General features: G+C 40.2%; 1 protein-coding gene across 1 annotated transcript in view; it reads left to right on the forward strand.

Annotated features, from left to right (window-relative positions):
* Nucleotides 1–7,180: 7,180 nt before the first annotated feature.
* The window catches only part of HFM1 (helicase for meiosis 1), a 105,198-nt gene continuing 87,058 nt past the window's right edge, over nucleotides 7,181–25,320 (forward strand). The window contains exons 1-12 of the mRNA XM_056844746.1: nucleotides 7,181–7,242; nucleotides 8,116–8,228; nucleotides 9,392–9,434; nucleotides 10,168–10,430; nucleotides 13,561–13,608; nucleotides 14,136–14,206; nucleotides 16,409–16,541; nucleotides 17,928–18,079; nucleotides 22,495–22,572; nucleotides 22,657–22,818; nucleotides 24,850–25,050; nucleotides 25,142–25,230. Coding sequence (XP_056700724.1) covers nucleotides 7,181–7,242; nucleotides 8,116–8,228; nucleotides 9,392–9,434; nucleotides 10,168–10,430; nucleotides 13,561–13,608; nucleotides 14,136–14,206; nucleotides 16,409–16,541; nucleotides 17,928–18,079; nucleotides 22,495–22,572; nucleotides 22,657–22,818; nucleotides 24,850–25,050; nucleotides 25,142–25,230 — 1,415 coding nt within the window. The remainder of the gene's footprint in view (nucleotides 7,243–8,115; nucleotides 8,229–9,391; nucleotides 9,435–10,167; nucleotides 10,431–13,560; nucleotides 13,609–14,135; nucleotides 14,207–16,408; nucleotides 16,542–17,927; nucleotides 18,080–22,494; nucleotides 22,573–22,656; nucleotides 22,819–24,849; nucleotides 25,051–25,141; nucleotides 25,231–25,320) is intronic.

A 25,320-nucleotide genomic window follows, 5' to 3' on the forward strand; every position in this document is an offset into this window, starting at 1 on the left:
GCCGGCAAAGGCCACGGCAATGTCCTAGGAGGCATTCCCGGGGCGTTACGGCACCGGGCTGAGGGCGGAGCCGTCGTTAGGCTGCTTCCTAAGCTGTTTTGGCCCGGGAACGCCCCTTTTTATTTTTGCAGAGATATGCCACCTGTGAGGTTTGCACGGACTTTTTGCGCCGGGAGGAGGCAGCGCCGCTGCATTGCCTCCTAAGTCCAGTGTAGGCATTCCGCTCAGGAATGCACTGTTAGTGTATTATTTGGGGGGAGAAACAATTTTGTAATCAAAAAGGCTCACATTGGTTTTACAGAGGAATGGCTGAAGTTGATTCTGATAGAGAATGAAGAAAAGTTGTAAGAAAAAAAATCTAAAATGGGAAATAAGGTTAACTGAAAACTGTTTTGCTATTTGGAATATAGGCTTCAGCATTTGAATTTCTTGAGTAGGCATGAGTTAGTGCAGTGCTGCATAAAATGTGTGTTCAACCTCTGGAGAAGAGAGGTTTGCAACACTCTTGGGAGATTCCCTCTGGTTGACATACAAACAGTATTGGTGGGGTCCAGAGGGAGCTGTGTTTAGTTCTCTTAGGGCCCAATTTGGCAAACACTTATGCACATGACTGACTTCAGCGGAACTGTTTGCATGAGTGTTTGCAGGACACAACAGTAAAAATACTGGGTACTGTCATCAGTAAACTTATGTAAAGGGAAATACAATCTAAACTACATTTTTCATTTGTGCACATGTTCTGAAAAACTGGAAACAATTTTACATAAAAATATTGACTGGGGTTACAAAATCTGGTTGGCATAGTAAAAAGCAAATCAGATAGCAATCCTACTCCTGGTTTTAAAGATTATAATCTCAGAGTGATCCTAAGCAGGACTACTCAGAATCCTTCTCTCAGGTCATAGAATCATAGAGTTGGAAGGGACCACCAGGGTCATCTAGTCCAACCCCCTGCACAATGCAGGAAATTCACAACTACCTCCCACACACACACCCAGTGACCCCTACTCCATGCCCAGAAGATGGCCAAGATGCCCTCCCTCTCATCAACTGCCTAAGGTCATAGAATCAGTATTGCTGACAGATGGCCATCTAGCCTCTGCTTAAAAACCTCTAGGGAAGGAGGGCTTACCACCTCCTGAGGAAGCCTGTTCCACTTAGGAACCGCTTTGTTAGAAAATTCTTCCTAATGTCTGGACGGAAACGCTTTTGATACAATTTCAACCCATTGGTTCTGGCCCGACCTTCTGGGGCAACATAAAGCAACTCGGCACCATCCTCTATATGACAGCCCTTCAAGTACTTGAAGATGGTGATCATATCCCCTCTCAGTCTTCTCCTCTTCAGGCTAAACATACCCAGCTCCTTCAACCTTTCCTCATAGGACTTGGACTCCAGACCCCTCACCATCTTTGTTGCCCTCCTCTTTGTTGCCTTCCAGCTTGTCTACATCCTTCTTAAATTGTGGTGCCCCAAACTGAACACAATACTCTAGGTGAGGTCTAACCAGAGCAGAGTAAAGTGATACCATCATTTTGTGTGATCTGGACACTATACTTCTGTTGATACAGCCCAAGATCACATTTGCCTTTTTAGCTACCGCATCACACTGCTGACTCATGTTCAGTGTTTGCTCTACTAAGACCCCAAGAGCCTTTTCACACACACTACTGCTAAGACAAGTCTTCTCCATCCTATAATTATGCATTTGATGTTTCCTACCTAAATGCAGAACTTTACATTTATCTCTGTTGAAATGCATTTTATTCGTTTTAGCCCAATTCTCCAGCCTGTCAAGATCATTGTGTATCCTGGCTCTGTCTTCTACCATATTTGCTACCCCTCCCAATTTAGTATCATCTGCAAATTTGATAAGCATTCCCTCTATTCTTTCATCCAAATCATTTATAAAGATATTGAACAATACAGGGACCAGGACAGATCCCTGAGGCACTCCACTAGTCACTCCTCTCCAAGTAGATGAGGAACCATTAACAAGTACTCTTTGGGTGCGAACTGTCAACCAATTACAGTTCCACCTAACAGTAATAGGATCTAAATCACATTTTCCCAATTTGTCAACAAGAATATTAAGGGGAACCTTATCAAAAGTCTTACTGAAATCTAGATAAACTATGTCTACTGCATTCCTCTGATCCAGCAAAGTAGTAACTTTCTCAAAAAAGGAGATAAGATTAGTCTGACATGACTTGTTCTTGAGAAACCCGTGCTGGTTCTTAGTAATCAGATCCATCTTTTCTAAATGTTCAAGGACTGACTGATGATGTGTTCGCAAACTTTTCCCGGCATAGAAGCCAAGCTGATGGGTCGGTAGTTACCCAGATCCTCCTTTTTTCCCCTTCTTGAAGATGGGGACAACATTTGCGCACCTCCCATCCTCTGGCATCTCACCTGTTCTCCAAGAATTCTGAAAAATAATGGACAGAGGCTCTGAAATTACATCTGCAAGTTCTTTGAGTATCCTCGGATGCAATTCATCTGCCCCGAGTACTTCGTTTCATTTAAAGAATGGGGTAGTGTTTGTGCACTACTCCAATGCCAATCCTAGGCTGCAACTCCCTTCCCTCATCATGTGTTCTGTTTATGCCATGTTGAGCACCTTTTTCCTCACAAGAAAAGACTGAGGAAAAGTAGGAATTGAGCAGTTCTGCCCTCTCTTCATCTGTTACAGTTTCAGTGCGGCTTATTCCCAAGGAAGTATTCTTAGCAGGGCACTATCTGCTACAAAAAAAAGAAGTTTTAAAACTGTTTCATTGAAAAGAATAAAGGCATCACTCCAATGACTTTAAACACATCAGTGTGAAAAAGCAATAACACTTTATTTAAAGCTCTTTTCCCTCATAATATTTTGTGACAATTCAGTCTTGGTGTTTTTCAGGGCAATTCTAAGAACCCTTTCCTGGAAGTAAGCTCTGCTCAATAGACATGAGTAGGATTCTGAGTAGACCTCCTTAGGATTGCTCTCTAGCTCTTAGGGTGTGTTTTTTTTTTTTTTTGCAATAGGAAACTTCCATAGAACTTCTCAGGCTTTTAACAAATTTGTACATAGCTGGGATATGTCTTATTCTGTTGTTGCATGGATCACTGACCCATGACTTTCTGGTGTTCGTGATTTTTCTAGTCACATTGCTCCAAAACATGCAGGTTTATGGCTTGTTATGTGATCTCTGTGAGCTGAAAAGACTCCAAACATATGGCTGATCAGATGTTAGGCTTGGGGGAAATCAAAAATTAAACTGTCTCAGAGCTGTTGAGAGGCTGCTTTGCTATATATTTTATGTGATTTGTGTCTTTGTATGTTGAGGGAGATGCCATCTTGGGAAGAGACTCTAAGAAAAAAAAGCTCTGAAAAATAAACAGTTTGTATGGCTGCTTTAATCTTTAAAGTCTGGTCAGCTAAAAGCAGATGTTGCAAACTAAGATGGAAACTTGCCTGAGGCCAAAAGATTTGGAGAGCACAGTGTTTAATGGTAAGAAAAGGGAAAGCAGTTTCCACAAGTACGGTGGGTACAATCCAGTCAAAGTTAAGCCTTTTTACATCTCATTGATTTCACTGGGAACTGTTTAATTTCATGTCATTGCAGTTACTGGAGCTAAAGGTTTTTTCACTGGATGTTGTTGAGAATATTTGTATGCATTAGATAGACATAACATGATCTTATGTTAGCGTAAAAAGTTTCTGATGGTTAGAATTATGTGACTTCTGACAAGGAATTAAGTGGAACGTTGAATGCATTTCTAATTACTCGGTTGCTTTCTTTTGTAGTGGCTTTCAAGGTGGTGGCCAAACCAGAAAGCTGGGTGAAATGCCCCATTTCATGTGATAAAAGTTGTTTTCAGTTGATTCAACCAGGTATTCCAGGGTTTCACTAATGCAAGCATGTGTTACCTGAGGTACTCCTGATAGGGTAATGCATCACTCCACCATTCTTGTTCAAATGGAACAAAGCTGTATGTGCATGGAAAATCCATGTGTTGCCCTGTTCACATGAAATGGCAACAGCACGTACTGGGAGCATTGTGAGCATCATGAGCTCCCACTGGTGGGCTTCCAGTATTCATGGTGTAACGTCTGAAGAGGAGTTCAGCTGTGTTTGTAAGGCATATTGTTCTCATCATCTGCACACTGTGGTGTGCCAGTATTGTGGCTTCCTCCCCAGGGAACGATCATTCTATGGTAACAGCGTATTAAGTAGGCTAGGAGACCTTAATAGGGTACATTCTGTCCTAACTTGGGTGCTTGTATTTTTTTGTCATTGATTTCAGTTTGTCCCCACCATTAATTGATTTGAATATTGTCTCTGTTTATGTTTGTCTGTGTTACTATACATTTTAATTTCTTCCGTACACTTAAAAGAGTGGGGCATATTCCATTCCCCTTTTCCCTTCAGGTTCATGGTGAATTCACTGTTTGCCCTACCCCTTCCCTCTGGCACTCTGCCTCTTATCTGCTTGATCCTTTATGTTCTCTGCCCCTGGGGCCCTCCCTCCTACCGCTGCCACCTTCCAGCCTTTAGCCAGCGCCAGCCAGCTTTAGAGTTGCCAACCTTCAAGTGAGGCCTGAAGTTCTCGCAGAATTACAACTGATCTCCAAATTACAGAGATTAGTTCCCCTGGAGAAAATGGCAGCTTTGGAGGGTGGACTCTATGGCATTATACTCGACTGAGGACTCTTCCCCTCCCCAAACTCCACCCTGCCCAGGCTCAACACCCAAGTCTATAGTAATTTCCCAACCCAGACCTGGTAACCCTATCTAAGCTGCTCCTTCCACAGGATCAGGGTGAAGGCCAAGGTGGCAGCTTTGTTTGGACTGTGAATCTTTGTTGCTCACAGGCTTGTTAGTTGAATAGTTCTGTGCCATCACAGCAGCCCTGTAAATTAGTGTGGAAAGCTTTGTAACTTGTGCAATACTATATTGACTGAATCTTAACATACAGTTTAATTGAAAGCAGACCTATTAGTGGAGGAGCATAAAACAGCCCTCCACAGAGCATCTATAACAGTGTAGTCCAAACAGGCAAGGTTCTTGGCCTGACGTGTGTATCACTCCCAATTTACACAACCAGTTAGACTTCAGAAATAGAGAAAAGAAGATTTATTGCATTATTCAAATAAAGGTGAAGTCAGGGTTTAAACACCCAAATTCCAACGTACACCCACCCTCTAAGGTCTTTTATACAACCTTCACAAATGGATCACGTTTTACCAAGTCCACCTTCTTTTATTTAGCCTTATTGGGTTATTTTATTATAAACACGCACACACATCCATATTTGGGCAGTGATCATGCGCTGTCCAGATGATTTTGGTCTAACAATAAGCAATTGTAAATTGTAACTTCTTCCATGTAGTGTGTGCTGTTGCCCCTCTCAGCCAACTCAGTCCTAGCACACTGTGTGTTTAGTGGTTAAGAGCGGTTGTTTGGAGCAGTGGATTCTAATCTGGAGAACCGGGTTTGATTCCAAACTCCTCCATGTGAGCGGCGGAAGCTAATCTGGTGAACCAGGTTGGTTTCCCCACTCCTACACATGAAGCTAGCTGGGTGACCTTGGGCCAATCACAGCTCTTTTAGAGCTCTCTCAGCCTCACCTACCTCACAGGGTGTCTGTTGTGGGGAGGGGAAGGGAAGGTGATTGTAAACCAGTTTGATTCTTCCTTAAGTAGTAGAGAAAGTCGGCATATAAACACCAACTCTTCTTCTTCTCCAAACTTGCTAAATTTTAGATAAGCATGCCAGCCAGCACATATTTTCCCAGAAAGCAAGAAACAAAGACGGAAAATGCTGAGGTTGTTCTAATTTAACCTTTAACTCAAGATGGCTGTACTCTGGCCTCTTTGCTACAACAGTAGCTGTGTATATGTTTGGAATTAACATTTAAAAGGAAGTCTGCAGTTCATTTTAATGATTACAGTGTTCTAATGCCAATGTTGAAGAAGTTTTGTTTCATATGGTGCTAGAATTGTTCTTTTAATTCCTGTATTTCAATTAAATGAGCTTTTCTGGAAAACAAATCACCCTTAACCCTTCCATTAAAGGGCTTTATTCACAAGTGCTCGGAATAATACATTCACCTCTTGTGCCTTTTTGGGCTTGCCTTATTAGCACTTGAATAGCTAAGGATTCGGTTATTTTTGTGACGCTATTGCCACATAGTGTGAAACTAAATTCTAAATATGTTTCTGGTGGGAACCATAAATGCAGACAATGCAAAGTGTGCCCCCCCCCTCCCGCCGTAATGTAGTGGTTAAGAGCATTGGACTAGTATGTGGGACCCAGGTTCAAATTCCCACTTGTGCCATGGAAGCTCATTGGGTGACCCTGGGCTGGTCCATCACTCTCAGCCTAACCTACCTCCCAGAGTTGTTGTGAGGATAAAATGGAGGAGAGGAGAATGACGTGAGCTGTTTTGGGTCCCCACTGGGCAGAAAGGTGGAATGTAAATGAATTAAATAAATAAGGCCTCGTAAGGCTTTTGAAAGAACCGTCTTACCTCAGGAACTACACTTCCCAGAATCCCCCACTCCATCTTCCTTGGTTCCCTGGTCTCCTTTTTGGTTCCTTTTAAAAGCTGCCTTCCTTTGAGGGGGGAGACAGTGCTTGCTTCTTCAAAATAGAAAAAAAAAAAGGTGAAGCCTGTTTGTATTTTAAAAGAAACAAATGCTATTCAAAGTGCTTGACTGAGGTAGAAGACTTTCCAGCTTGTCAGGAAAGGATTTCACCGTTTCAAGCAGCCGGTGGAGACCGATACAATAATCCGAGAAGACATGTGATTTGACTTTTCTGAGGTGAAGATTTAGGGGTTGGGGTTGAAAATAGCTATAGCCAAATACGACGTGAACTGGTACAACGGTACATATTTATCCATAGTCATTTAGTTAGATAGATGCAGTTTTTAAATGGCTAGATTGCTTGCTGCTTGGTTCTGACTTGACTCTGAGGAGAACAAATGAACAGGCCTCTTCCCTGAGACATTGAAGGCTCCCTTCTTTGGATGGAAGTTGAAAAGAAAATAATAATGTAACATAATCTACACAATATTTACTGTAAACTTTATTTCTTTAAAAAGCTTATAATCACTTATAAGCAGGTCACAATTATTAAACTTCATCTCATTTTTTTACAGTTTATTGAGAACTGAAATCTTATTTTTTCAAACGATGATGGACGCTACCTTTTCTTTGGATAGTTTGTTTTTTAAAGGACCGGATGAAAAACACAAGTAAGCTGGTCCTTTTTTTTTTTCTTAGCTCTGTCACAGTATTTCAGTAAAATAATCTTACTTTAACTCTGCCATAATAAATTACTTAATCCAGAATGCCCTGACCTGGATGGCTCAGGCTAGCCCGATCTCATCAGATCTGTAAAGCTAAGCAGGGTTGATCCTGGCTAGTATTTGGATGGGACACTTCCAAGAAATACTGGGGTCGCTATTCAGAGGAATGGCAAACCACCTCTGTTAGTCTTTTGCCTTGAAAACCGTGCTGGGTTGCCATAAATCAGCTGCGACTTGACACGCACAATCCAGAATACCTCAGTCATTCAAAGAATGCCCCATATTTCTCTATTCATATTCCACAGAAATAATTGTAGACCCTTAGATTTTCCAGTCCCAGTTTTTTAAGTTCCTTAACATTTTGGGAAATATATGAAGGTTATGTATGTGTTCAGGTGTTTTATAGCACTACCTTTGGAATTGAAACCAATGTACAGAAACTTAGCATATATCACTAAACTGTGCAAGATAACGTAGTGTACAGCAGAACATCTCAGAGTACTGAGAACCATAGGCTAGAGTCTTAAGAACTCTTTCTTGCGACTTACGAGTAGGCCTCCTTAGGATTGCTCCCATAGTCATGCAATTGTGCCCTACTGCAGATCAACCTCACAGTTCACTAAAGTAGGTTGACAGAAGCTTTACAGTTAAATCTGACATATTTTAAGCATACTTTTGTAACAGATAATTTAGAAGTGACACAACAGTCAGTATGTTCCCTTGTAGTTCATCATTAATTGGTAGTTCATCATTAATTTGGTATTCAACACTTAGTGGGTTGTGTGTTTTTTTTGTTCCATATTAATATGTTGGAAACAGATATCTAGAAAATGAAGCGCCAACAAACTGGTATCTTGCAACTGTTCCATCTGTTTTTGAAATTCCACCAAGTCAAAAGCTACAAATGGAATTTGATAAAAATAACCAGCAAGGTAAAATGTTTTGTACCTCGTTTTAACAACAAGCAATACAGATTTTAACAATTCATATATAATTGCTTACTTCAGCTATCTCAACCTTTGTGTACTGCCCCAGAATGAATCACATCTGTGCCATCTATCCCAAGAAGCAGTCTAGACTAGCTGCCCAGCCACCCAGAGTCGCTATGAACCCTGAGACAAAGGCTTGGATCTTAAAGTGATGTTCTGTTGGCACAACATCAGTTTTCTGACACAACAGCAATTTTGGTTGTGGAGAAGGGGAGGAAGGTTTTTGCCCATTCTTGATTCCTCCCCCTCCCCACCACATTTTGTGGATCCACTGATCTACAGGAGCAAACTTGCAGGGCTACTAGCCAAGGTAGCTAAAAGAAACTTCCACAGCCAGAGTCAGTAAACATCTGAATGCCAGGAGGCAACATCAGGGGAAGGCCTCAGCCTCTATGTCCTGTTGTTGGCCCTCCAAAGCAACTGGCTGGCCACTGAGACAGCTTGCTGGACAAGATGGACCACTTATCTGATCCAGGAGGGCTCTTCTAATGTTCTTGTGGACTTGGGAGCATGGCCAGGAATAGCTGACTGCCCAGTGTTGGTGGTTCCATTGAGAATTTCAGTGTGCAATAAATTGCCACATACCTCATCCCATTATGAAACTCATGCTGGCCCTGTGATGAAAAAAAATTAGATGGCCAATTTACTATTGATGCTGATTATAATGTGTGTTAAATTTGCAACATGGTCAAGGCTAATTTTTGCTTGTGGGAATCAAGCTTGAAATGTTTTGTTTCAAAGAAAGTTGAAAGACGAATATGGTTATGGCCAAGAACTCCTTTGAGTACAAAGTATGTGTGCTTCAAGGTGACATTTTTCTCTGTCATAGTCTGATTTTAAACCTCATTCTTTGGGGTATAGTCTTAGGTTACCATTTTAAATAATAAATTATTATTTTAAATGGTAGAAATTATGTTTTGATTTGTTGAGATGAGTTTTTGTATACAGTAAGTGGTGTTAGATATACTTGTAGTAAGAAGTAGGAATGATACTATATTCAAGTGATAAATGGAATTAGTTTGATTTTTCCCCCATTTTGGCCTTGATCAATATGACAAAAAAGAGGGTTATATAGAAATTCTTCAGGAAATAATTAATTTTTCTAGATGAATATGGTGATGAAAGCGCCTGCTCAGCATTCAGGAAAAGGTAAGAGCTTGTTTGCAGCCAATTATAATAATTCATCAAATATTGAACCCATATTGTTTTAGATACATTTGTCAAAAACTAAGTTTGATCTTTAAAATGAAAGTGCTTGATAGGGCTCCAGGCATTTGCATTAAAATTATTTTGAATGTAACAAAAAATGGCATACTTCCTTTTGGCAATGTTTTCATACAGAAATTAGATTTGCTGTAGGCACAGCCCTTTTTACAAGGATTTAAACAGGATTTAGTTTATTACTTTAGTAAAGTGGTAGCTGACTTACTCCTTCATTTGCTCTTAAAATCATGCAAAACCAGTGCAATGGCATGTTAAAGATAAACTGGTTTGTTTTTATAGTTTTGCTATCTCATTCCTGTAAATGTCCATCACAAAATCCCTATTACTTTAACGGAATGGAAGACTACAACTTGTGACTATCTCAGAATGCCCATTGGCCCTGTATGATTGTTGAGCAAGGACTGAATAGCTTCCTTGTTCCTAGTTTTGTTTCCTGCCTGGGATTGCAAAACAGGATGGATGAATGGGTTGTCAAGCATCTGTAAAGTTGCCATGCAGGGTTTGTGGGCGGTGTTTAGCTTGTTGTGTAACAAAAAAAATTATTTTGTTTTTAGCATGTATTGGAAACTATACAATATAAACTATAATGGTCTTAAAAGTAAGTGTGTTTTGGTGTGCATGTATATAATATGAAAATATCCTTTTGTATTTGTTATAGCTTATTTAAACCAACTGATTATATGTATGCAAATACAGACTGCAAAGAGAACACCAATGCCAAGAAAGAAATAGACACATATTGTAATATTTCTAACAACAAAAGGATGAAAATGGGAGACCTATGGAAAAATAATATGCAGATCGCACAATATTCAGATTTTAATCTGCTTAGTGTAAATGATATTTTTTCTGCTTCTGCAAATGGAAAAGGAATTGAAGTACAGTCATTTCCTTGTATTTCAAAGAGCTCTAGTGTGGAAGGTAAATTTATGGATTTACTGTGTAATTTTTTCTGTACAATGTTTGCTACAACACAGTCTTCATGCTATATCTATGAATAATGTATATTCATGAACTGAACAGTAGACAGAATCAGGAAATACAAAACAGGTAAATTTATTTGAGTAATATGAAGTAGGTAACAGTATTCATGTAGAAGGACATAAGCAGATTAGAAAAAAAGATGTTAATCACAAAAAGTATACTTAAAGTAGCTGAGATGCAAGTAACTATACTTAAATGTGTGTTTCAAGGAGCTTAGTGTGCCTCTGTTTGGCAGGTACTACCTTGGGAACTGATAAAAAGAAAGTTGTGTGTAGTCTTTCCTTTTCTTCCATTGTCCTGTTTTCTCTCTCTCGTTCCTCCTTAAATTTTATCAAGCTATACTGTTGTAATCTAGAATTAATTTGCCTTTCCCTAAGCAACTGTTCCTCCTTCTTCATACCCTGGTGTGGAGAAAGGTTGTGGTAAAATTACTCTTCACCTTTGAAGTAATCGTTGTAAATTTCCATTTCTATTAGGCAATTCCTAATTTGTTTGTTTCTGTTCTCTAATGCTGACTTCAGTCATCTTTTCCAGTTTGGATTTTGCCTTGGAATACATCTATCCAGAAAGGACAGCTATTGAAATGTAGGCTGCCATCCACATGTGTTATCATGTCATTATAGCAGTCATTAACAACGGGATTGCTTGTGTACATAGGAGAATCCAGTTGTGAATCCAATTGCTGGAATGCCATGGATTCAACCATGTATGGATATCCAACCATTTATGGATGCCGCTGCAGATTGCTTGGACTTCGTTATTTCAAAGAATCTTTCTGAGAGGCAACTGAATGTCATGTACACAGTGTTCCTAGAAATAGAAAGTACTAGAATTCACTAGGAATATATGATGGATATAGATTAGGGACATCCTTTGTTAGGGGAGGATATTTTTTGTTGAGATCAGTGGGGCCAAAGAGAGGGGAGACTACATTAAGCAGCGACTGGGTAAAAGAAGTCTGGAGATAATGAGAATGGAGAAGTTTTTCCTGTCATACTTGTGAGTTGAAAGGGAACATAATCTGGAACTCCCAGATCTGTGCCTTTCCTCTTTTATTTTAATCCCTATAGTAAATTCAGGTTAATAATAAAAATTCAGCTTGTGTTCCATACTTCTATGGTCCCCTTATATATAATTGACTTATAGGCTTGACTTCAAGAAAGTTGGCCTATGCCCAGAGTAAATCAGGGTATGGGGGGTATTGAAGTCTTTAAAGTGTGTTATGCCTCAAACACAGGTGAATATGAGCCATTCTTCATTGAGTGCAAAATTGCTGTACTTTTTTTTGTTCATCCAGAATATATTGCCCATCAACATCATTGGGTGCCCCTGAGTTCTAGTATAGTGAAGGAAGGAAATAAAAGTTCCTTCTATCCATTTTCTCTATCCCATGCTTAATTTTTAGGGCTGCCAGGTCCCTCTTGGCTACCGGCGAGAGGTTTTAGGGGCGGAGCCTGAGGAGGGCGGGGTTTGAGGAGGGGAGGGACTTCATTGCCACAGAGCCCAATGGCCAAAGCAGCCATTTTCTCCAGGGGAACTGATCTCTATCGGCTGGAGAGCAGTTGAAATAGCAGGAGACCTCCAGCTAGTACCTGGGGGTTGGCAACCCTATTAATTTTATAAACCTTTATTATGTCTCTTCATTATCTTTTTTCTGACTGATGAGCCTTTAGCCTTTCCTCATAGGAAATGTGTTCCAACTCTTTAATCATCTTGATTGCCTTTTCTGTACCTTGTCTGGCTCTGCAACACTTTTTTTGAGATCTGGCAACCAGCACTGTACCCAGTATTCCAAATGAGGCTGCTATATATAAGGCCATTACAATATTGGCAGTTTTGTATTCAATTTATAACCAAATTAAATTTCTCCAGTCCTAATACTCTTGTGACACCCCACTGCTTACTTCCTTCCATTTGGAGAACTGTTGATTTATTCCTGTCCTCTGCTTCCTGCTGTTTAACCAATTTTTAATTCATAAGAGGACCTGTCCTCTTATCTATACTAGTTGTTCTAGAGGTCCAACAAATAGGGCATAGAGGCCTTCTCCTGATGTTGCCTCTTAACACTGGTATTCAGAGGTTAACAGTCCTATCCTTTTATCCCATACTGGTAAGTTTACTCGGGAGTCTTCGGTGAGGAATCTTATCCAAAACATTTGGTGGGTCCAGTTATAAAATATATCTGGAACACTTTTAACCACATGCTTAATCCTCTCAAAGAACTGAAAAAGGCTGGTCATGCATGATTTCCCTTTGCAGAGATTATGCTGATTTTCCCTTAGCAGGCTCTGTTCCTCTATGTGGTTAATAATGTTATCATTAATAACATTTTCTGCTCATTTGCTGAGAGCAGATATTAGGCTAACTTGCCTGTACATTCCTAGATCTCTGCTGGACCCCTGGCCAGTTTTACTGACAAGTTCCATTTACTGGTTAGAAGCAATGAGTTTTGTTTAGTTCTCTGCTGCAGATATTATATTGGGTTGCATGTGCTTCATCACTTTCCTTTTTCTGCGTCCTGTTTTGTGGAGAAATTGAATTGTAAGGTACACTGAAATATTGTTATGAAGAAGAGCACAGAAGTTTCTTAAGTTTTCTGTTCTCAGATAAATTCAGGCCTCTTTTAAAAGTTTAAGCCTTCCATCCTGGTTCTAAATACTTGTACTGGTATATCCACTTGTAACTGTTACATGATTTCCATCCTTGATGTGTCTGTTAGACTTATAGTTAGGGTTGCCAACCTCCAGTTACTAGCTGGAGATCTCCTGCTATTACAACTGATCTCCAGCAGATAGAGATCAGTTCACCTGCAGGAAATGGCTGCTTTGGCAATTGGACTCTATGGCATTGAAGTCCCTCCCCTACCCAAACCCTACCTTCCTCAAAAATCTCCCGCTGGTGACGAAGAGGGACCTGGCAACCCTACATATAGTTGGCTCATAAGATAATTTGTGTAGAAAACAGTATCATATACAAATATGTTTTTTTCCAAGTTGTAAAGAAATTCTATATTTTTGTTACATGTTTTTGTTGTGGATGATAATTAAAACAAATATTCATTCATTAGGAACAGCTAAAAAGGAAATGATGATTTTGAGAGCTGTCACTGAAATCCGTATCCTTTTATGTACCTGCATTTTTAAAATATATGAAGGATAAGCCTACACATGTTTTCTCAGAAACTCCACTGAACTAAATGAGGCTTGCTACCGATTAAATATTCATAAGATTTCAGCCCTACAAATGCTTCAGACATTGCCATAGACTATAGCTTGCCATTATGGAAAAAAACTGGGCTCATGTGCTCCCTCCTTGCTTGTCTCACCTGTGACTTCTACTTTTGTGGCTAAATATAGTTTGTCATTATGTCCTAACACAAACCATCCTTTGCTCTTTCCCCGCAATCTAAGATTCCTAACCAAGGCTTAAATGATAGCTGTGGAACATTTTTCTGTCTCTCTTCTTAGTTCCATAATGTAAGCTATAATGTTTTTTGATATACTTTAAAAATCAGGAGTCTGGGAGATTCCCATTTATCAGTAAAATAGGAAACTTCATTGAGAAAACCAGTTATTGTATTGTGGTCATGATTTAATGCTGGTGTCACCAACACGTAGTTTGACTCCTTACTGTGATTTTAAGCTGTTCAGTTTAGAAATATTTTCAAAGAGTTCCCGTACTTTAATTATATTCAGTCCAAGGCTCTGGATGATGTAAGTATGGACTACTTTTAAGTGTTAATTATTATGCATACAACAATGTATAAGCATTTTTGCTTGGTTTATAAAATTTCAGGGGCTTGTTCCTATAAACTAAGCCTGTGCAACTTGTGACTCATTAAGTTTAACATAACAGTGAAGTCCTCTTAAACTTGACCTTTCTAAGCCCATTGACTGCAATGGAATTAAATTGGTGTACCTCTTGTTTGGGAGTGTGCTGCTAGGCTGTCATACATAGAGGGTAGATTATTTGCGTGCAAAAAGATAAGTGTAGGAGTGCAGTATCTGATCCTTTTGTTTGCTGTACCATCAAGTGAAATAAGTACTTAAGAAAAGCATGCAAAACACTGCCTCATCATATCATTACCAACCATGCCATTAATCAAACATTGCATGCATGTAGACAAGCTAAAATAATTAAAGCGTTAAGGTGCAGCCAGTGGCAGCTGGTGAGGCAGTTTGCAAGTTGGGACTGCTGACCACCACTGCACTACAATTGAGGGAGAGAGTGGCACTAACAGACTACACTTTATGTTTAGCTGGTAACTTTAGGTAAAAGGTAAAGGCCCCCTGTGCAAGCACTGGGTCATTCCTGACCCATGGGGTGACATCACATCCCGATGTTTACTGGGCAGACTTTGTTTATGGGGTGGTTTGCCAGGGCCTTCCCCAGTCATCTTCCCTTTACCCCCAGCAAGCTGGGTACTCATTTGACCGGCCTCGGAAGGATGGAAGGCTGAGTCAACCTTGAGCCAGCTACCTGAAACCAACTTCCGTTGGGATCGAACTCAGGTCGTGAGCAGAGCTTGGATTGCAGTACTGCAGTTTACCATTCTGCGCCACGGGGCTCCTGCTTAACCACATAGATAATTTCCATGTTTTAAAAATTTGTGTATGGTGAATTGTCTATCTCTTCAAAATCACGATAGTGACTTCACAGATTCATATACACTGTATTGTACAATTCCTGCTGGCGTGTGGAAGTACTACCATTAGCAGTGCTGTTCAATGTGATATCACCAAGTCCTGTCATGACATTACCCGTGAGTCTCAGGGTTTGGGTTGCTAGAGACCTGGCAACCCTAGTGAGCAGGGAGCTTACATCTTACCTGTAAGTGGCAAAAGAGAAGGCATGGGGGATGCCTCTGCTAGCATTATACAGGCATGCAGATGCTGACTGGATGCCTCATTTTTGCTGCCACCACAGCTGTGCCTACTCCATAGACAGCGATTAAGGCAACTGCACGCTTATACAATACTGACTAAGGCACCTCCTGCTTCCATCACTGCCTCCCAGGGCTTTAAGGCAAGGGTAGAAATTCCTCATCCCCCTCAGTTGTCCCACAGTAACAGTCACTGGTCCCAGTTGGGAAGCCATCTCAACAGTAGCCACTGATTGGGGTTTCACAATTTCTGCACTCATCATTTATGATGCAACATGCGCTTTTTAGAATGCTGCAGAGTTCAGTCTGTTACAGATGCAACCTTATTTCATTGATAGAGAAGGTTTTGAATAGTTTTTTCCCTTTATGATATTAGAATTTTGAACAAATGAATGCTCAGGTTACTCTTGATTTATTGCTGACTTGGAATTTCTTCTAAAAATACTGTTGACGATCAAGACTTACTGTATATTTTAGTGATATTCTGCCAGTGCCCGTACTCTTCTATGAGTGTTGTTTTCTTTGGACTTGAAAATGGTTTGATGTTTGTAATACTACAGAAGTCTTTGCTGCATAACGGACTGAGCTGCTGCACCATACATTCTTCATAATTGCTCTGTGGCAGATACCAAGGGGAGAAAGCCTTGCTTCTGTTTTAGCTTTTTTGCTCTTATACAAAATAAAAAGTTCACATCTGCTAGGTAAAAGGTAAAGGTCCCCTGTGCAAGCACCGGGTCATTCCTGACCCATGGGGTGACGTCACATCCCAACATTTTCTAGGCAGACTTTGTTTGTGGGATGGTTTGCCAGTGCCTTCCCCAGTCATCTTCCCTTTCCCCCCAGCAAGCTGGGTACTCACATCTGCTAACACATACCAAAAATCATCTTTGAAAAACAGTTTTAGCTGTGATTTGGTACTGTGTGCAGCGCTGTAACAATACATTTCTTGCGTACCAATATTTCCAAGTAGATTAGTTAAAATAGATGCACCCAACTGTATATGGTTTATTTACTACTATGTTTTTCCCCCCAGCTCCTTTATACAGACAGAAATTTTGTGATCTGTGCTCCGACAGGTTCTGGAAAAACTGTGATCTTTGAGCTTGCCATTACTAGGTTATTAATCAAAGTGCCAATGCCTTGGTTAAATATTAAAATTGTCTACAGTAAGTATGCTATGATGTTGAAAAATATCTTATTATTAATGCTCAAGAATGAAAAATGCGGAATCTTTGCCGATTGCTGTAGCAGGAAGGATACACACCACCCTCCTATCTGATGTATAGCTTGTATGTACTCTCTCAGGAAACTCAGTCTAAAGGGGTTCTGTCCTGCTCCCCCTTGACCTCCCTGGCTGAACTCCCAAGCTCAACTCTCCAGTTGAATGCAAGCCCGCCAGAACCTGTGTGCCTGTTACAGAGTCAGCCATTGAATGAACCCTGCTTTACAGCTGTGAGCTGTGGCGCCACCTCCAGGATTTAGACAATAACAGGTGGCTGCTGACTCACCTCACTCAGCAGACATCCCTCCCAGCAGAACCATGAGCTTCAAGAGCGCTCACCAAAAGCTAAGAAGTGATTTTCAGACAGACACCCCCCCAAACAGCTCAAAAACCTCAATGAAAAAGATGTACACTCACCCTTCTTTGCTTCTCGCACAAATTCTAAGTTCAGCTCCTTTGTTAGAAGCCCCATTCAAAAGAACTGAATGCATTCACTCCAAAACTGCCTCCAGGCACCAGTTCAGGGTTTCTGCAGCCTCCTTGGGATTGGCCAGAAGTGTGAGGTAGAGCTGAGTGTCATCTGCATATTGGTTTTACCATGCTGCGAATAATGTGTCTGCAAGTAAATCTTCAAAAGGTTAACAAAATCTTTTAAAATGTGTTCAGCACTTTTAAGGCGTCCATTAGCATATAGTCCAAAATGGATTAATTCAGTTGGGATATTCGGTTAATATAGCAGTTTGCTCAGTCATAGAAGCATTATACTGAATGCAGTAAATAAATCTCCCAAGAAGTATATTACAAAAAATAAAGCTTACATTTATTCAAGTAGATTCAGTCCACATTCAGGTTGCAGTTGAAAGTAGAGAGAAGCCTAATCTAAAAGAGTACTTTCCCTATCAAAAGTGGCCAGCTAAGCATGTGTATGGAAATAGGGCATTGTTTCTACAGGGGAGACCTGTAGAGATATGTGAGTTCATGCAGAGCCATGTGGAGAAAGCGGGGGGACAAAGGATACACACAGAGAGAGGAGGGGCCAGAGGACAGATCTCAGGTGAAGACAAAGAGACATCGCATTCAAGGAAACACTTATACACACTTAGAAATGGTACAGTGACCCCCAATGTCCAGGCATGCTGAGTCACTCACTCCAACAAATTCAACCTGGGGCAGGTATGAAGAAAAGCAGCTGAAATGTACAGGAATGTAATGTTAACTTGTGAGGAAAGAAAGGGAGAATTTTTGGAAAGCTCATCATTGTATGCAGGCTGTTTGGAGACCTGTTTAAACATGTCTTATTCTTCCTCCACTGTTCTGTATTTATTTTTAGTGGCTCCAATAAAAGCTCTCTGCAGTCAGCGTTTTGAGGACTGGAAAGAAAAATTTGAACCCATTGGACTTGTCTGTAAGGAACTAACTGGAGATACAGCAATGGATGACTTATTTGAAATACAATATGCTCACATTATTTTGACTACACCAGTAGGTTTCACACACACCATGCCAGTAATGTTGACTTTAAAAAAATGCTCTGCTGTACATAAGAATAATTTCATACTGTTATTTACCTAAGTATTTTTATATGAACTTCATTTCTCATCAATATATCTAATTCTCAACATTACCCCATCTGTGGATACTTAAATCCAAGATTGGGGCCAGGTTTGCAGAAAAATCTGAAATCTTAAAAAAATATATTGGGTGATTAAAACTTCTGAAATAGTAGACGCAGCATCTGTACCTTTAAAAAAACAAATGCCTTGCCAGTGGCCTTTGTGTCCAGTACTAGACAACCATAACAGTATGCCAGCCTTCAATCCTTGATTTCTGTTAGTAAAAGGTGGCAGGACCATTTCTAGGGCTGTTTTGGCCTTTGAGGGAGGAGTCATCAGGGCCAGGCCCACCAATCATCACCAGGTGACTTGCTACCAGCCAACTTGCATGACTCCCCAGGGCTGACTTCTTGCTACTATTCAACAGAAGCCATCCCACAAAAACCAGTGTGGTACAGCAGTTTCAGGCTACGATATGGGAGACTCAGATTCAAATCCCTACCCTTCCATGGAAACTGACTGGGTGACTGTGGGATAGTCACACACACGTAGCCTAAACTACCCCACAGGGTTGTTGTGAGGATAAAATGGAGGCGAGAAGAATGATATAAGAAGTTTTGGGCCCCTATTGGGGATGAAGTGAAGTATAAATAAAGTAAATAATAAGTATAGCTGAGGATGTGGGGGAGCAGAGAAAAGGTGGGTGGGTGGGAAGGTGAAAAGGAAGGAGGGAAAGGTTGTTAGTAGGAGGGAAAGTGGATATAGTGTGGGGGGAGGATACAGGGGAAAGTGAGGTGTTCCTTGCAAGTCCTTCAAGATTTTCCACTGCACAACTGGGCTTGGCAGAGTGGCTGGCACTGTGCATGTGGGCCTGGCACAGCCTAGAAGCTGGAACAGGGTAGAATTTTCCTGGGGAGAGGCTGCTGGGGCTGGGAAGGAAGGAAACTGAAGACGGGGACAGATAAAAGGTTTTTATGAGGAACAAGGATAAAAGAACATGAAAGATACTGCAGACTTGGCCAACCTGAGAAATCAGCAGTGGCTGAACATGGACTGACACAAACAGGACACAGGGTCTTATTCCAAGTCACTGAAAGACTGGACAATTCTACCAACTATTTTGTCAGATTGCACAGAGAAGCCATTGAAATTCATAAACATCAGTACAACTTTAACAGAAAAGAAGAGAGTTTAAGAATGAATAAGGCTTGGCTTCCTGTCCTGAAAACCTCCAGACTAACAAAGGCTACAGTCAACAATAGCCATGCAGATTAGATTTGGATTTCACACATTAACAGATCACTTCAGGATACAATGGTTCCATATTAACATACCACACCCTCATTAGCACATTATCTTGATACTTACAGGACAATGATTAGCACATTACCTGTGATACTTTTTGCAGGACAATGATTCAGCTCAACCCAACCCCTTTCTGACTATATATTACTCTTCCTACACACTTGACACTGAGAGACACTGTCCAGTGTTACTCCTCTGAAGATGCCTGCCACAGCTGCTGGCGAAACGTCAGGAAAGAAAATACCAAGACCACGGTTACACAGCCCAGATAACCCACAAGAACCAAAGATAAAAGGTTGTTTGGCTGTTGGGTGAAAACAAAGCAGGAAAAGTGGAGAGGCAATAGTGGGGGAGAGTAATTGAAATGCCCCTCACAAGTCCTTGCGGGTCACCAGTTAGTCATTTTCTAGTAACCCCTAACTCTTTACAATGCCTTTCAAACCAGTGGAAGATTGAAGCCTCCCACCTGCTTGTATGACCTCCAGGCCCCAGTTATGGGACTGACACAGCCTTGGTGGATGACCTGTGCTAGGTAATGGACAGAGGAAGTGTGACTCTGTTGATTCTCCTGGACCTCTCACTGGCTTTCAGTACCATCAACCAAGGCATCCTTCTTCTATGTCTTGCTGGGCTGGGATTGAGAGAGACTATTTTGCAGTGGTTCTTGTCGTACCTGGAGTGTAGTTTCAGAAGGTGGTGTTGGAGAACTGCTCAGCTCCTTGGCCTGTGGCCTGTGGCATCCTTTAAGGCTCCATCTTGTCTCCTATGCTCTAATATCTGCATGAAACCCTGGGGTGAGGACATGCAGAAATTTGGGCTGAACAATATGTCACCAATATAACACTCAGCTCTATCTCACTCTGCCAGTTCATCCCAGAGAGGCTGTAGAAACCCTAAACTGGTGCCTGGAGGCAGTTATTGAGTGGATGAGGGCTAATAAACTGGAGTTTAATACTGACAAAATGGAAGAGCTACTGGTAGGTGGAAGGCCTGATCCGGGATTTAAGGTGTCACCCATTCTGGATGGGGTTGCACTTCCCTTGAAGGAACAGGTCCGTAGTCTGTGGGTGCTCTTAGACCCAGGACTGCTGCTGGGAAAGCAGGTGCCAGCTGAGGCTAGGGATACTGTGACCTGTGGCCACTGTGGGGTATGCCTTAGATTAGATTACCAAATATAAATAATGGCGAGTATAAGTATCAAGTATGCTGAAGGTATAAAGTAGTACCTATACGAATGTGTATATAATCATAGATAGCAATAATTTTATACAGTAAATAGATTTCTAATATAAATCAAATTTTTACTAGAATCCATTTTTCAAGAATACTATGACGATTTAACAATTTTCAATGTTCAATATAGTTTGTGAATGTACATACATTGTGTTTCTTTAAGTCAATTATACAACATTTTGATTTCTTTAAATTTCTCTAGAAGTTGAAATATCAGGTAGTCAGTTCATCAGGTAAAGTTCAGAAGACTGACAGAATAAAGTACTATATCACATAGATACAACACGAAATCTATAACTTTAAAATTTCTCTATAAATTAAAATCTTGTTCACTGAAGTCATCAGGTGGTTAATTCTTCAGGTAAAGTTCAGAAGTTCAGAAAACAAGTTCCTGGGTTATGCTTGTTTCGTTGGATTACTTCATCAGTAAATACCATCTATTTCTAATAAAAATATTTTTATTTTACAGTAATTTTAACCTATAAGTATTTTAAAAGAATTTTTTATAAATGGAATGGTGCAAATATATACAGATTTTTGATAAAAGGTTTCTACCTTATCTAGAACAAGTAGGGAAATTTTAAACAGTTATAGAATATATTTCTTGTTGTATCTATGTGATATAGTACTTTATTCTGTCAGTCTTCTGAACTTTACCTGATGAATTGACTACCTGATAATATTTCAACTTGTAGAGAAATTTCAAGAAAACAAAAAAGTTGTATAATTGGCTTAAAGAAACACAATGTATGTTCATTCACAAACTATGCTGAACATTTAAAATTGTTAAACTGTGACACTCAACAGTGTTCTTGAACAATGTATTCTAGTAAAATTTTGATTTATATTAGAAACCTATATACTGTATAAAATTATTGCTATGATTATATACACATACGTATAGGTACTACTTTATATTTTATACCTAGATTAGATTACAGCAATGTACTCTGTGTGGGGCTGTCCTTGAGAAGTGTTTGGATATTTCTATTGATGCAGAATGCTGCAGCCGGGATGTTGACTGGAGTGGGTTGTAGGGACTATATCACTCCAGTCTTGGCCCATCTGCACTGGCTCCCAGTCTGTTTTTTTCCCAGGCACAATTCAGGATGGCGGTGTTGACCTTTTAAGCCCTATATAGCTTGGGACCAATGTACCTGAAGTACCATGTACTCCCTTATTAACTTTCCTGACTTCTGTGGTCATCTTCTGAGGCTCTGCTTCAGGTGTCCCTGCCTTCTGAGATTAGGTGGATGGCAACCCGGGAGAGTTGTGGCACCCAAATTGGAACCCTCTCCCCAGGGAGAATCATCTGTCCCTTTCTGTTGCCATAAACCTCCAGTGGGGGAAGACTTCTTTGTTCCGTTGGGTGTTCCCTCAGTGATCCCTGCTTCCTGCCCAATGTTTTAATTGTTGTTTTTATGTTTAATTGTTTCACTAATACACTTTTTATTGGTTTCAGTTGTTTTTAAGGCATGATTTTATTAACGTGTTAGCCTCCTTGGTAACCATTTTGAAGGCAGAAAGATGGAGTATACATTTTGTAAAACAAAAATATACTCCTGTATTTTACTTATATCAAACAATTTGATCAGTCTTTTTAAAAGTTGAAAAAGGATAACTAAATAATATGTTCTATTGGATTTCTATGAAATACTATTTTGAGGTTTGCTGTGTAGATCAGTGTTACTGTGACAATGATAATATACTATAAATTACATAGTACTGATGCAAAATCCCATTTAAATTAATAGCAGAATGGTAGTTATGGATGGTGGTTAATATTTATAATTTTTTTTCTTCCAGGAAAAGTGGGACAGCATGACTAGAAAGTGGAGAGATAACTCTCTAGTTCAGCTCGTGAAATTGTTTCTCATTGATGAGGTATAGTAGTAACAAATGATTCATAATTCAAGAGATGATTAGCAGTGCATATTCATTCATATATCTTTAAATTTTACTCCATAGGTACATGTTGTGAAAGATGAAAGCCGTGGTGCTACTCTTGAAGTTGTGGTTAGCCGGATGAAAACTGTTCAGTCTTCCCTTTCACGTAGCCTCGAGAACCATGATGTAGTATACCCCATGAGATTTGTGGCAGTTTCTGCCACAATCCCAAATGCTGAAGATGTAAGAAAAGTTAATTACATGTTTTTTGTTTCTGCCCTTCAAAAACTCTGTGTTGTTTTTCTACAAAATATGCATGCATATACTTGAGTTTAAAGGAGGGAAAAGGTGCTACTTTGGAGTTTCCCATTGTTATGTCAATATTTGAATTAAGAAGTCAGGTCAATGTGCACTTTAAAGACCAACATTTTCATTCTCCTTAGTTTATTAATTTCTAAATGGTGAACACAAAATTTATGACACTAATTTTCAAGTCCTTTACATGATGTGCTAATGAATAATAGTTTGGTGGTACAGCACATGCCTTGCAGGTTATTGGTTTTGACATGACATCATCCTCCAGTTGTGCCAAATCATAAGCAGCCTATTGTTGTTGTTTTGGGAAAGTTTTGCTTTATTTCAAACCCCCAAACACCTGAGGTTTTCTAGCAAGGTGTTTTCAGACTAATGTGCAGGATTTGGTGAGGTTTGAGTTTTTGATGTAAAAGCTGATTCAGAAGCTCTGTGTGTGAGAGAGCGAGAGAAAAAGAAAGGAAGTTTCTCCTTTCCATGGTCCCAAGAATTTTTCTCATTCCTGTTCAGACATTTGTTTCTCTGATACGCTGCTGCTACTGCTTCATTATTATTTTTTTACATGAAAGGCTTTCACTGTGAGATCCAAGCTAGTAAGGGGGATCACAACATGGACTTGGTGATGTCAAGGTGAACCATAACTATTCAAGGTATGTTCATGCTACATGATGATGTCACAAGAGCAATCAACGTCCTTCCATCCCATCATTCTGAATTGGGTGTTGGATGGAGAAGAGGGAATGCCAACACTGCATGTACCAGCCAAATGTGCCAATACTCCCTCTTTTGCCGAACCATATTTGCAGTTTCATTGCCCTGGCAAGACTTTTCCCCTGCTCTAGCTTTAATTATGCATAGTTACATTTAGCTAGTTGCAGCGGAATGTGGGTGTGGGTGCACACTTGCATATGGATGTAGTTTGATCTTGTTGCATGTTTTTAACAGCAGGTGTACTGAAGAATTTATCTCCATCCACATTCTCTCCCATCAAGTTAACTATATATGACTGAGGTGGTAAAAAGTGCCATCAAGTCGCAGCTGACTTATGGAGACCCTGTAGGGTTTTCAGGGCAAGAGACGTTCAGAGGTGGTTTGCCATTGCCTGCCTCTGTGTAGTGACCCTAGATTTCCTTGGTGTGGTCTCCCTTCCAAATACTAACCAGGGCCAACCCTGATTAGCTTCCGAGAGAGTGCTAGACTGGGCCATTCAGGTCAGGGCTATGTGACTAGATCAGGGTAAATAAATACTGGCCCTGTTTCCTAGTCAGTTGGTTCATATTTTTTCTTTCTCCCTAACACCTGTCCTGTGAACTATTTATGAACCCTTTCTCAAAGAGAGAGAGAAATGTACTGTGAAGGTGGGCCATTTTTCATAGGAAGGAAATCAACTGAATGCACTCCTCTCCCTGTTTTGGCTCAACACATTGGTATTGGGCTAAATGAACAAATAGTTTAATTCAGTGTAAAGCAGTTTTTTATGTTCACATTTGTATCATTTTTTTAACTGAAGGTCAGGGATAAAGCTGGGATTGGAAAACAAGGAAAAGTTTCGCAACAGAAGTGGGTTGGTCCTGTAGGTGGAGGATGACTATGCATTTAGACAACAGAGATTCACTACATTCACGGGAGAATCATAAGACAAAACAGCCACACGTTTCCAACCAATGTCTTTTCTGGCTAGGAATAAGTATCATAAATATCTCACATGATCATAATGTATAAACAAACCCTGATTCACAATGGGAAATGCTTACCATTTAACCACTCTGTGTTAGTATTGTGTATATTTTATAGGCAAGAAGAGCACAATGAATAACAGGATGCTGTAGACCTAAAATGTTTGTTTCATTGAAGCTTCCGTGCCTTAAGTGTAGCTCTGATTGGGCCAAGTGCTTTCAGGATTTCAGCCCAGGGCACTGTTTTCCAGTTTCAAGCCTAACATGCTTTCTTTTCTCTTTAAAGATTGCAGAATGGCTTTCGGATGGCAAGAACCCTGCTGTATGCCTGAAAATAGATGAAAGACACCGACCCGTGAAGCTTCGCAAAATAGTTCTTGGGTTTCCCTGCAGTAGCAACCAAACGGAATTCAAATTTGACTTAACACTAAACTACAAAGTAGCTAGTGTTATTCAAACGTATTCTGAACAAAAACCAGCTCTTGTGGTATATATATTTTGGCTTTCCCTTGTGATTATAATGTTCTTGTGTGTATTTTCCTGTTATTTGCACCAACAATAAATTCTCTTATTTACAGTTCTGTGCCACAAGGAAAGGAGTTCAGCAAGCGGCTTCTGTCCTAGCAAAAGATGCTAAATTTATTATGAATACAGAACAGAAACAAAGGTATGTTTATAGGATTCATCCTAGCATATGACTGAATTCACACTTAGGACTTAAATGCTTTGTTGCTATGCAGATGTGAAAAACAGAAAG

Source organism: Euleptes europaea, chromosome 2, assembly GCF_029931775.1.
Source record: "Euleptes europaea isolate rEulEur1 chromosome 2, rEulEur1.hap1, whole genome shotgun sequence".
Taxonomy (NCBI): Eukaryota; Metazoa; Chordata; class Lepidosauria; order Squamata; family Sphaerodactylidae; genus Euleptes; species Euleptes europaea.